The 14,232-nt window shown below is 42.1% G+C and overlaps 1 protein-coding gene and 1 long non-coding RNA gene across 2 annotated transcripts; one reads left to right on the top strand and one right to left on the bottom strand.

Annotated features, from left to right (window-relative positions):
* The first annotated feature begins 1,095 nt into the window (after positions 1–1,095).
* Positions 1,096–12,841, top strand: LOC134671545 (speckle targeted PIP5K1A-regulated poly(A) polymerase). The gene is made up of 3 exons (XM_063529404.1): positions 1,096–1,266; positions 9,616–9,774; positions 11,784–12,841. The coding sequence occupies exons 1-3, from the start codon at positions 1,233–1,235 to the stop codon at positions 12,839–12,841; spliced, it is 1,251 nt and encodes a 416-aa protein (XP_063385474.1). The 5' UTR covers positions 1,096–1,232.
* On the bottom strand, positions 2,064–9,480 carry LOC134671153 (uncharacterized). The gene is made up of 3 exons (XR_010099193.1): positions 9,167–9,480; positions 5,410–6,338; positions 2,064–2,740 (listed from the first exon to the last, which is right to left on the bottom strand). It is a non-coding gene; the product is annotated as an uncharacterized LOC134671153 (long non-coding RNA).
* Positions 12,842–14,232: the final 1,391 nt, after the last annotated feature.

Below are 14,232 nucleotides of genomic sequence, written 5' to 3'. Positions count from 1 at the left end.
TACCACTTTTGTTTAGTGTACGATTAACAATGTGGCCCACCTTGCTGTAGCCAGTGTAGCCATGTCGATAAAGTCATATCGATAAACTATCGACATTTCTTGCAATTTTAATTTTACTTCAAAGGTTTAACGATACCTAAAAAAATAGTTATTTGTTTTACAAGGGGGCAAAGTTGTTGTTTAACCGCTCGTGCTAATATTGATACCCGAGCAAGTGAAAGATTCCAAAATTGAACCACGAGCGTAGCGAGTGGTTCGAAAAACGGAGTCTTGAGCGTCGCGAGGGTTTCAAAGCACGAGGGTTAAACAAAATTTGCCCCCGAGTGGAACACATCATTTTTCACCACACCAACCCGAAGCAAATATTAAATGTAAAATATCAAACAAAATCAAACCAAAACAAATCCAAATGAATGTTATTAAATATTTATCTTCCCAAATCATCATTTAAAAGTAAATTTTACCAGCAAACGTAAGAAAACAACTCAGAATTTGCATTTGCCTCACATGTGAATAAAATGCAACTTTGCTATCAGTTTTTGAAGTGCAAAGTAAGCCTTTCCGAGCTGGTGTGGTGAAAATGAACAAAAACGCTTTTATTCTTTATTGTGGTTATCAGATTACAATTTTATTATCACGCCCCTGCAGGGAACCAAGGGAAAGTTCAGATATTTAATTAAAATACATAAATACCTACTAAAATATGTGTTCCGCAATAATTGAATTATTTTATTACATTATAATATATTCATTATCCATTAGCATTTCAAATTATGTTTATGTTTAACGAAGATATTGAAGCTTCAATTAATCGCTATTTCGTTCCGCTGTGTAGCGTTTATCGATATATAACATGATTAAAATCGACTTTTCACATCCCTAAAAGAGCACACATATACGTTTTTACGCACACACACCTTGATTTGAAGTCCATCTTGTCAACAGTATGGTTGTCCTTTTTTGACAAAGGGCATTTTAAAAAGAGGCGGGCGAGGAGATAGAAATGATACTATATAAACAAAAGTGGTCCCAGTGACAGCTCGCTTAGACGTAATCTTTAAGTATATTATATCTATGTTTTGCCATATTTTTGACATTCTAACCGAAACTGATAACCCATGCCATGTAATTGAAAGATATTAGATATTGTTTATAATATTTTACATAATTTGATATATTGTTTAGTTGCTAGTACTAATAAGAGTACTTCTAACTCACAACTTTATAATGTTATGCTGATATTTAAGGGAATCATGGATAGTCAAGGTAAACAATACATGCTATTTTGTATTTCTCTATAGCGTATAAGTACCATAACATCAACTTTCGTAATACGAAGCACATTGCGCGTTTCCACTGCGATGATGCCCGTACTACGTACGCATAATGTTCATCCTTTACAATCTGCTTATGTAGTACTTTTGTCTTCAGTACGTACACTATACAAGAAGAATCTGCTCAATCTGCTGTGAGAATTAAGTACCTGCGAAACCATTACGGATGTTTATACCATAGTTTCCGATAAAAAATGTACAGCAGTATTAGAGTGCAGCATGTAGGGTAGGTAGTATCGATGGTAATCATGTGGGAGAACATGCCATGAGAAATGTGAATAATGTCCTTGCCAAACCATGGTGTACCAATCATGCTTGCATATTTTATTCACAGTTAGTCATGTCATATATTGGTTTTTTCAGTGTATAAATATTTGCATTTTGTTATTCTGTTGAGTTATTATTAGTGTCTGGAGTAACGGTGGCAAATTTCACACAGAGGGTAATGGAGTTGTTTTTACTATTATTTTTTTAAGATTGAATAAATTAATTATTCAATTACCTAAAGTACTTAGTATGGTACCCGTAAAACCAAACTAAATTACAATTTTTTTTTATAATATATCCCTCGGTTCGGTGTGCCGTAGCATGTGGCCTGTCCATCCCCACTTTAGATGGTCAATGAGAGCAAGTACGTCGGTAATCTTTGTTTTCTTTCTTATTTCTGAGTTTCTGATCTTATCTGATAGTTTGATCCCTAACATACCACCACTCCATTTTCCTTTGACACCTTGCAAGTGTCTCGCGATGGTTTTCGGTAAGAGCCCAGGTCTCACAGCCACACGTTAGGCAAGGTAGAACGCAGGTGTTGAATGTTTTCTTTTTGATGTTGATACTTAAATCTTTGCTCTTCATAATTTCTTTAAGTGACCAGTACTTTTTCCACCCGCTGGCTATTCTTTTATTTATTTCCTTGGACATCAAGTCCGTTTTTTTTAGCATTAGAAAGAACTTCGCAGAAGTTCGCTTGTGGTTCTAAATCTGGCATTTTTAGCAGTACCAATTTGAAGTAAATTATATGTATTGACCATGCTACATTAGATAATTCAATAATTATTAACAATTAACGAGCCTGATAAAAACTGCACGCTTACTTCTGCGGAGTTCTTTCTAATGCTAAAAAAAACGAACTATAGACATCATATTCTCAAAAGAGATTATTTGTCCCAAGTAAACATATTCACTTACATATGCGTAATAGGTAATAGCAATGATTATCATTGGTATGCACCAATAGCAGCATTGGGGATAGCACAAAACCTAGTGAAACACCAGCTGTAATATCCACAGCCACACGCAGCTTCCGTCTACTACGGCTCATATGCGCCTACCGGACAAAAAGCATAGTCCCTCGAGCAGATCTTGATGCCAGACCCGACCGAACACCATAGCTACATCTAGCCTGACTGCCAACCCTAATAGCATTTTCTTGTAGGGATTTTGTTGGGCCTTTGTTTACGTATTAGTTGGGCAACCGTTATATTTGGCCGTACGATTTGCTGGAGGGCCCTCGACAAAGGCCCTCCCGAAGATTCCCAACAGAGGGCCATTAGAGTAATTTTTTCGTTGGGCCTATTTAAATAAATCATACAATTATTCAACGGTGGTGGTTTTGGTTGGGCCGTGGTTGGGCCTATACACATTTGTTTGATGGTTGGCTAATTGTTACATTTGGCCGTACGATTTGCTGGAGGGCCCTCGACAAAGGCCCACCCGAATATTCCCAACAGAGGGCCATTAGAGTATTTTTTTCGTTGGGCCTATTTAAATAAATCATACAATTATTCAACGGTGGTGGTTTTTGTTGGGCCGTGGTTGGGCCTATACTCATTTGTTTGATGGTTGGTTAATTGTTACATTTGGCCGTATGGCTTGCTGTAGGGCCAACTGCAAAAAAATAAAAAAGGGCTATTTTTTCGTTGTGCTTCTGTTTGCAAATTCAACAATTACCCAACGGCAAGTCAGGTAGGTCGGTAGGTAGTCGTGCACCAGATTGAAGGCCCAACACAGCTTGTCCCACAAAGGGCCAACATTGTAACTTTAACGTTGGGCCTTGTGTAGGATTCTTACAATACTACCATAGGTAAATAGTTGTGTAATTTATAGTGTGCCTACAGTCTAATTATGTAATGGGCTTTTGTTTACGAGTCCTACAGTTACCCTACGTTAAGTAAGTGGTTGTGTAATACGACGTTGGGCCTTTTCTGATAAATATGTATTACAATTACACTACGGTAGGCATTGGTTGTATCCACATGAAGGCCCTAGGCAGCAGTTGTTGTTAATCTTCTCTGTATCGTTCCAATTTTAGTATATGTACTGCCGAAGCAAGTACACTTACTATACACTCTAATTTGTATATATACTAACCGCACTTCGAAACTTCGTAAGCGAGATTTATGTTTTTAGAGATTTAAATTGAGAAAATGTTGGTAAAATACAATTTTTTTAATTTATGTATAAATTTTATAGTTATAGCTATTAGATTTATAAGTTACTTTAAAAAATATTATGATTATATCCGGAATAATCGAGAAAATAACTATAACTTCGATTTTTGGAGACAGTAACGCCATCTAGTGACGCCACAAGCAAACTCAACTGGTATTGTTGGGCATCAGTACCACAGCCAATGTTGGTCAATGCGATATTTGTGCTCACTGGGCCAACGAATGTCATCGTTGTTTAGCCACCGGTACCAAAATACACAAAGGCCCATTGTTAGGCGTCAGTGCCACAGCCAATGTTGGTAAATACGATATTTGTCATCATTGGGCCATCGGATGATATCTTTGACTAGCCAACGTTACCAAAATACACAAAGGTCCATTGTTGGGCATCCGTGCCCCAGCCAATTTTGGTAAATGCGGTATTCGTCACCATTGGGCCAACGAATGTTATCGTTGTTTAGCGAACGGTAGCAAAATACACAAAGGCCCATTTTTGGGCCTCAATGCTACAGCCAATGTTGGTAAATGCGATATTTGTCGTCATTGGGCCATCGTATGATATCGTTGATTAGCCAACGTTACCAAAATAAACAAAGGCCCATTGTTGGGCATCAGTGCCACAGCCAATGTTGGTAAATGCGATATTTGTCATCATTGGGCCATCTGATGATATCGTTGATTAGCCAACGTTACCAAAATACACAAAGGCCCATTGTTGGGCATCAATGCTACAGTCAATGTTGGTAAATGCGATATTTGTCGTCATTGGGCCATCGGATGATATCGTTGATTAGCCAACGTTACCAAATAAACAAAGGCCCGTTGTTGGGCATCAATGCTACAGCTAATGTTGGTAAATGCGATATTTGTCGTCATTGGGCCATCGGATGATATCGTTGATTAGCCAACGTTACCAAAATAAACAAAGGCCCGTTGTTGGGCATCAATGCTACAGCCAATGTTGGTAAATGCGATATTTGTCGTCATTGGGCCATCGGATGATATCGTTGATTAGCCAACGTTACCAAAATAAACAAAGGCCCATTGTTGGGCATCAGTGCCACAGCCAATGTTGGTAAATGCGATTTTTGTCATCATTGGGCCATCGGATGATATCGTTGATTAGCCAACGTTACCAAAATACACAAAGGCCCATTGTTGGGCATCAATGCTACGGCCAATGTTGGTAAATGCGATATTTGTCGTCATTGGGCCATCGGATGATATCGTCGATTAGCCAACGTTACCAAAATAAACAAAGGCCCATTGTTGGGCATCAGTGCCACAGCCAATGTTGGTAAATGCGATATTTGTCATCATTGGGCCATCGGATGATATTGTTGACTAGCCAACGTTACCAAAATACACAAAGGCCCATTGTTGGGCATCCGTGCCACAGCCAATGTTGGTAAATGCGGTATTCGTCACCATTGGGCCAACGAATGTTATCGTTGTTTAGCGAACGGTACCAAAATACACAAAGGCCCATTGTTGGGCATCTGTGCCACAGCGAATGTTGGTAAATGCGATGGTGGGCCAATACAAAATTAACGTTGGCTACGGAACGAACCTCATCCCAACGTTTTCCCTACCGTTGGCACCGTGGGCCCCAACGAAAATGCTACTAGGGAAGCCTCACCTTGATTCTCAATGGCCAAAACCCAGCGGTACCCAACGGTTGCCAATCAGATCATGCAAATATAACGAGGTCTCAATGTCATTGAGTGACAAAAACTGCCCATATAAATCCTGCCGTGCTAACAACACATGTAGTAATCGCAGTTGAAAAAACATGCAATTGTTTATCTTGTCCTCTTTGAATAAGTTCTTTATTTAAACGATGTTTTTCGTGCAAGTACTGCACATGCGATAAGCAGGGCAGAATCTGTATCTAATTTTGTGACGTCATGCACCTTATATGCATTTTAAATCCGTGGGGTCGTTCGTTACTCCCCAGTCCCCACCAGCTCGCCACAGTCTCCGGGCTTATTATTATTGAATGCACAGGCAGCTTATAGCTGATACTGATGGATAAATGCACATCAGTGTCCTGCACTTGTGTTTTGTCATTTTATAAAATGTTGGAGTGTTTTTAAAAGAGTTCACCAAAGATGCACTGATTAGGGATCATATACATACATATTATAATATAGTGTTTAGTATTTAATAACTTCGCCGATGATATAGTCCTTTTTTCCTCAACGGCATCCGAGCTACATCTTATGCTAGAAGATCTTAGCAACGCAAGCCTCGAGGTTGGACTGAAGATGAATATGTCAAAGACCAAAGTCATGTCCAACAGCACAAAACGTAAGATTGAGGTAAACGGAGAACACATTGCATATGTCCATGAATACCTTTATTTGGGCCAAATAGTCTCTTTACAGGCGCGACAAGAAAAAGAGGTCGATAGACGGACCGAGAACGCCTGGAAGAGCTATTGGTCCATGAAACATCTCATGAAAGGAGACCTACCTCTGTCACTCAAACGTAGGCTCATGGACATGTGCATACTTCCAATCCTCACTTACGGTGCTCAGACTTGGTCTTTGAGCTAGGGATTGCAAATCCGAATCTATTTTACAAAATCCGGATTTTCGGATAATTTTTACGCCGAAATCCGAACTTCGGATAAAATCCGGATTTAGGGAATGTTTTCTTGGTACCAGGAATAAATAAAAAAAAACGACTTTCTAATAAGAAATTAGTCTTTTATTTACTGTAATAGTCTTATGCAGTGGCGTAGCTAGGTGGGGGCGGCGGGGGCGGCCCACCCCGGGTGTCACCCATTTAGGGATGATTTGGTTTCATGGTGGTATCATGGTGGTATCAGATGGGTTGATGTAGGGTAACCGATGGTGACCATGCTCACATAATCTCGTCTGCCAAGGTGTTTCGGCAGGAAAAGCCTTGGCAGACTTATATATTCCTGACATGAGGGTCCATACCTACCGACTGGAATTGGTTTCATGGTGGTATCATCATCATCATCATCATCTCAGCCATAAGACGTCCACTGCTGAACATAGGCCTCCCCCTTGGACCTCCATTCGTACCGGTTGGCAGCGATCCGCATCCAGCGTCTTTCAGCAGCCTTAACAAGGTCGTCCGTCCATCTTGTGGGTGGACGTTCTACGCTGCGCTTGCTAGTCCGTGGTCTCCACTCGAGCACTTTTCCACCCCATCAGCCATCTTCTCTGCGCGCAATGTGGCCTGTCCATTGCCACTTCAGCTTGCTAATCCGGTGGGCTATGTCGGTGACTTTAGTTCGCCTACGGATCTCCTCATTTCTGATTCGATCACGCAGAGAAACTCCGAGCATAGCCCTCTCCATAGCTCGTTGTGCGACTTTGAATTTTGAGATGAGACCGATAGTGAAAGACCACGTTTCGGAGCCGTAAGTCATCACTGGTAACACACATTGATTAAAGACTTTCGTCTTGAGGCACTGAGGTATGTCGGACGAAAAGACATTACGTAGTTTCCCGAACGCTGCCCAACCGAGTTGACCTCCTTCTCGAAGTTGGACCTACCTAATTGGACTACTTGTCCTAGGTAGATGTAAGAGTCAACAACTTCGAGTACCGAGTTCCCAAAAGAGACTGGGATGGGCACAACATTGGCATTTGACATAAGTTTCGTCTTGTCCATGTTCATTTTCAAGCCCACCCGTTGTGAAACTCGGTTGAGGTCATCGAGCATCATGCTGAGTTCCTCCATCGACTTTGCCATGACTACGATATCGTCGGCAAACCGAAGGTGAGTGATGTATTCGCCGTTGATGTTGATGCCAAGTCCTTGCCATTCCAGGAGCTTGAAGGCGTCTTCCATTACGGCAGTAAACAGTTTCGGAGAGATAACGTCTCCCTGCCTTACGCCTCTTTGCAATGGAATCGCCTTCGTGCTCTGCTCCTGTACTCGGACCGACATGGTGGCGTTACTATACAAATACTTCAACACTTCGATGTACCGATAGTCAATATGGCATCGCTGAAGAGACTCAAGCACCGCCCATGTTTCCACCGAATCGAAGGCTTTCTCATAGTCTACAAACGCTAAGCATAATGGCAAGTTATACTCTTCGGTCTTCTGTATAACTTGCCGCAGCGTATGGATGTGGTCTATGGTACTATAGCCTTTTCGGAAACCGGCTTGTTCGGGAGGCTGGAAGTCATCAAGTCTGTGTTCGAGACGGTTCGTGATGACCCTTGAGAACAGCTTATAGACATGGCTCAGAAGCGTGATGGGTCTGTAGTTCTTCCATAGGCTGTTATCACCTTTTTTAAAAAACAGCACCACCTCGCCTCTATTCCATGTTTCAGGCGTTTTGCCCTCGGACAAGACGGAATTAAAGAGCTTCTGGAGGACTTTAAGTACCGGTGTTCCACCCGCTCTCAGAAGCTCTGAAGTGATTCCATCTTTGCCCGGCGCCTTGTTGTTCTTAACCTGCTTCAGGGCCATCCTAATCTCGTACAGACTGATGTCCGGGATATCTTCGGTATAATGTCGGGACAGCTTGGCTCTTGGATCTCCTACCAAGCTGTTAACGGGCTTTGCGCGATCGAAGTGTATATTAACTGTCCATAGAACCTCTCGATCTCGCCTAAAACCTCCGCTTTGCTCGACGCTATGCTGCCATCTCCCCGTTTCAGCTTCGTCAGCTGGCGTGATGGCGTGCTGGATGGTGGTATCAGATGGGTTAAATTAGGGGTCCCGGTGGCCACCTTTGAGAGCGTCTGCCAAGCATTTCCGGCAAAAAAAATACTGGCAGATTTCGCTTTTCTGCGTCTACATGTAAATTTCTAACTGCTGCCATAACTATTATTTCGGTATCAGATGGGTTAAATCAGCCCCCTTTTTTCGCACCGGAAGTGGCCTTCTTTTTCGTACTTTCGGCAAGTTCCGCCGCGGCAGACTATCGAATTCGGACTTAGCATCACTTTTATGGGAAACCATTGTGCATTTCATCGTGGTATCAAGTAGGTTAGAAAATATGCGGCCGGCTCTTCTACTAATCCGGCATCCGGCTTTTGTTGCACGAGCCTGCCGCGCGCGGAAAAGCCAAGCCACGGTGACGCCTGAGCCAAACATCGAACACTCAGTTTAACGTGAAGTCACACAGACACCGCGCTTGTCATGAGGCTGTTCAAGGCCCAAGGCCAGGGAGTGAGCCAGGCAACCCCCCCTCTACCCGCTTGACGCGTATTTGCAGTAATCAGAACATTTTAACGGTGCAAAAGGCAATTGTATAATAGTTTAACAAAAAATCCGAAAATTCGGATTTGGGTTTAAAAATCCGGATTTAGAAACGGATTGAAAAATTGGCGGATAATCCGGATTTTTGAAGTTCGAATAATCCGGATTGCAATCCCTATCTTTGACGGAAGCTCAGAAGTCCAAACTCGGGGTTTGCCAGAGAGCTATGGAGCGCAGCATATTAGGTGTGAAACTAAGGGATCGCATCCGGAACACCACGCTGCGCTCTAAAACTCAGATAATAGATGTAGCTCGAAAAGCGGCCAAGCTAAAGTGGGATTGGGCTGGTCATGTCTGCCGCATGCCGAACGACTTGTGGGCCAAGTTAACCACAGAGTGGGTGCCCCACGAGTCAAACCGGGGATCCGGCAGACCTCGTCGGCGATGGCGGGATAACTTGGACTCCTTTTTAAAAGACTGGCCAGATATAGCTCATAACCGGGACGAGTGGAAGGAGAGGGGGGGAGGCCTTTGCCCAGCAGTGGGACACAACAGGCTCATAATAATAATAATAATTTAATAACTATCAAAACAACCCTGAACTGAAAATGTCATATTAAAAGAATCTATTGCAGGTGGCGACATCCTAGACCCAACATGGTTGCGGCTCGAGGGTGATTTCGATGAGCAGGTGGCCTGCCTGTTCCGGTACGTGCGGCTGTCCCGCGAGGAGGTGGAGAGCTTCCGCTGCCTGTTCCGGGACGTGGAGAATACATTGAGGACGCAATGGCCAGGTATATGAACACCTACATTACGAGCAGGTGGCCTGCCTGTTCGAGTACGTGCCGCTGGCCCAGGAGGAGGTGGAGAGCTTCTACTGCCTGTTCCGGGCTCTCACTTTAAATTAAGAGGTGGCGTAAAGCCAGAAAATTTGAACAAAAGATCGCGACGCGAATCTTCCGATCAAAGAATATAATACTCACTAGGAGAAGAACGGTAACTCCATACAAAAAAATGTCCCCAACCGTTTATACGTTTATACTACTGGCGCCCTCGATGTGTACCAATGGAACTAAAGTTGACAACCGGTTTAGCCTGGCGGGTATTGGTATTATAGGTATATAGTAATTATGTTGATAAACATATTTGTTATCTTCATATCACGAAATATAAAATATTACCCCTACTGTGGTATTATCTATTGATTTAAATAAAAGGCATATTTATGTTTATAACATTGTATTATGTTTTACATATAGAAATATACACTGAAAATTAAACCCAGACAACTTAATAAAAATAGACATTAATAAAGCGCATTCACGAAGTTTTCAGTATTATACAAATAACATTAGGCATGCCTACCTATTACACTTTACACACAGATACACTACACTTTACACACGGCATTTTACACAGATTTCTAACTTGTATTCATTCATACATTTCTTCACGGTTAATTAATACGCTTTCCAGATGCGTTATGACTCGGTTCCTTCTGAACCCACTAAAGCTGTATAAATTTCACTCTGGCTGCTTCAACAGCCATTGCTCCGCATGTAGCACATTTTCTATGTGCATTGCTGTAATCTATGTAGGTACATACTTACAGTCTTAAGTGGTTGTACCGCTACGTTGTATTTATTATTTAAAGATTTAATAAATAAAATTTTCGTTATGAACTTTAACCACAGCAGTTGGACAGAGTCATTGACAAATATATTTTTTTATTATGGTGGGTAGACGTACCTACCCTCCATATATTTTATGAATATTGATAAAGACAGTTGGAAGCAAATATTCATTATAAAACTTAATCGCGTGTAATTAAGTTTTAAGCGTTTTAAGTCCCGTTTTATGATTAATTATGTATAAAATTCGTGATAATTTAAATCAGAGTTGGGAGCAATGTTGCTGTAGAAAAATGTTTTTATTTTTATTACTCGCAACTTTTTCTCGGAGGCCAACGCACACATAGAAGCTTCAGGCGCACACATGCGCAATTATTTGGGGACATAACTTTCTTAGGAAGTGAACAGGCCTTGCTTCCGATGAAAGATTTTGCCACCGCTTACCGCAGGTGCCATTTACCTCAATTACTCTGACAATAGGTTTCACTCTGGACTCTTATTTCTGATTAAAATTTGGCTTGTCACATCTCTCGAGTCTGCTAAATCACTACCTATTTTTATTGATAGTAAACTGCCATGGTATGCAGGGTAACAATCATAGACCTAATATTACTTCGTCGTACATTTAACATGTCTTCGCAATATAGTCTACGTCTCCGTGTGAATATGGCATATGCCTTTGTACTATCGCCTACACCACACTGTTAACTGTATATCGGTGGACTTGTCATAAGGTCCACCGATGTACAGTTAGGAGGCTTGCTGTTTGTATTTGCCCTTGATTAAAACGTATAAATGTAATAGGTACCGATCCTGGGCAGTAACTATTAAAACCATTTTATGCCAAGACTGCCTTACGTCACCTTGGAAAAGAGCTGATACTCGTCAAACTCTTGGATCGATTTCTATGGATCTGGAACCTAAAAGAATCTCGCCTGGAAAACTCCCTTTCACGTAAAATACGACCATTTGACAGTTGGACAAACAATGGCACAGACAGACTGACATTGGCGTCAAACATAATACCACTCTACCTACACTTAAAAAGTACGCCACTCACGCTACTTAAAATGTCTTATTTGTGTGCTCCTGAGCCGTACATTTTATTCTTAAGTACTTACATAAATATTATATTTTATAATTGAACATAATTTTAATATTCTGTGGTCCAGGCTGTGAAGTGATCCCATTCGGGTCGGTGGTGACGGGCATGGGGATCAAGACGAGCGACGTGGACTGCTACGTGCACGTGTCCGTCTGGCACCGCATGGCCGGCGACAACCTCGTCATCACCGCCCGCAACCTCCTCCGCCGCCGACCCGACGTTTTCGCGCAACTCTTCGCCATCGCCCAAGCTAAAGTCCCCATCGTCAAGTTCCTACATACCCCCACTCGGACCAACTGTGATCTAAGTTTCAAAAGCCCTTCGGGCGTCAGAAACAGCAAGCTGATATGCTACCTACTCCACTTGGACAGAAGAGCGCTCGATCTCGCTATACTAGTTAAATACTGGTCCAAAGTTCACAATTTAACTGGCACGAATTTAATGCCAAATTACGCTTTAACCTTACTAGTAATCTTCTACCTCCAACACATAGAAATATTACCCCCCGTGTGCGATTTACAGAAGCTCGTCCCTTACGATTATGTCGACAATTGGAATACTGCGTTCGAAGAACGCGAGCATAGGAGCAACAACGAACAGTCGCTGCTGCAGATTTTAGGCGGTTTCTTCTCCTACTATAGCAGTTTCGACTTCGAGAACAGTATAGTATCCCCGTTCCTCGGGTACCCTATAGTCCGGGAGTGTTTTAAGAAGCCGAGCGACGTGCCGGAGGAATTCGATCTGTATAAAGATCTGTACAAAAACGGGATGTGTCAGCCGCTCAAGGCGGACACGCCGATGTGCGTGCAGGATCCGTTCGATCACAGCCGGAACTGCACCGTCGGGGTGTTCTTCAAGTTGAGCCGGAAAGTATGTTCGTACTTCAAGTCGGCGGCCGCTCTGTACGAGAGCAAGTCTAGCGCGGAGTACCTGCGGGCGCTGCTGGCGACGGCGGCGGCGGGCGCGCCCAGCGTGGTGGCGGCGGCGGCGCGCCGGCCCGCCGGCCTGCAGCACAAAGTGAGGAAGCCGCACCAGAACCGGGCCTTCAACGATCTGAAGAAGGCCGTAAGGAACAACATACACGCCTTGTACGCGCAAATTAATAAGAAAAGGGAGAAACGATAGCGTGCTCATAGTGATCGCTTGGAGTGATTTAATTGGGTTGAATTGATGATTGTGATAAACTGATAAAAGTGTTTATATATATATTATATATATGTTATATAATTATCTAATAATATAATTGACTTGGAAACGTGTTATAAAATTTTTAGACAGTAGTTGTTTTTTTGAAAGTATGTGTTGTATGTATTTGTTGTCAGTAAGTATGTTTCGATGGAATAAACCTCTTGTTTTAGAATATTCTATTAACCACTTGGAAAATTTGGATAGATTTGTTTGCTTGAGTAACTATGGTTACAAAATTGTACTCTTGTTAACTTCGAGCAACACCGGCTTCCGACACGTCGGAAGGGAGGGGCCCAAGCGATATCTCACCGTACAAATCTCACTGCCATTTTTCGCGGGGGGAAGGTGCACACAGTCGCACTTCTCACACACTTACATACAAAATCCAATCAGAGGCCCTACCGCGGACCACGTTCGACGTGTTGCCTCTCTATGGCACTTGTAAATTCATACGTAAGTGTGACAGGGAGGCAACACGTCAAACGTGGTTTGCGGTAGGCCCTCTGTAATGACGACACAAATACATAGAAAATGACACACGTCAAAGACAAATCTTGCAAACCTCGTTCTCTTTTTGTGTACGGACGAGTGACTAGTGGCACAACACGCACACTAACACATTTTCGTTGAAGTATGTCATTGTATTCTGAGAGATGAGAAGTCGGATTTGTCGCTCGACCGATCCGCAATTTGTACTGAGCGAGCAAAATCGATAAATCCAACAATTACTTGAGACTAAAATATAATAATTGTATTTAAATGTAATTAAACCTACGATATGTAAAAAATGTAACACTTTCTTTTTGTAAATTTGATGTCCCCGACCTCTTTTTATAGCAAAAAACCGAGCAAACAGGCATTTTTGTGCAGCAATGTTCACGCGCGCGTCTGGACTCGGTCTAGTGAAAAATCCAAGTGCAACTAGTTTTATTACCCGCGCTAGATTAGATTGACGCGCTAATCTTGTACCTCGGCAGAGGGGAAATAGTGCGAATGCCGCCTCCCTTCCGTGTTGCTCGAAGCTTGTTAATGTAGTAAATGTCTTTTAACTTTAACTTAGTCTGCATTGACAATGAGTTTTTTACAAGTTGATTTTAAATAAAAATTAAGGACAATTAAGGATATGGATATGGATAATGTGAGTTAATATGTATTCAAAACGCGAAAGTTTAAAATATTATATTGCAATTAAGGATATGCTGTGATGATTGAAATTATTTCTAATGTATAAATAGATTAAGCTCAATCACATTTTCTTTAAAATGTGACTTCTAGGATACCTACTGAATTGATGGAATGTACGAGAATATTAAGTAATAATAAAGCCT

This window comes from Cydia fagiglandana, chromosome 15, assembly GCF_963556715.1.
Source record: "Cydia fagiglandana chromosome 15, ilCydFagi1.1, whole genome shotgun sequence".
In the NCBI taxonomy this organism is placed as follows: Eukaryota; Metazoa; Arthropoda; class Insecta; order Lepidoptera; family Tortricidae; genus Cydia; species Cydia fagiglandana.
The sequence above is the reverse complement of the archived record's forward strand: the minus strand, read 5'-3'. Positions and strand labels throughout refer to the sequence as shown.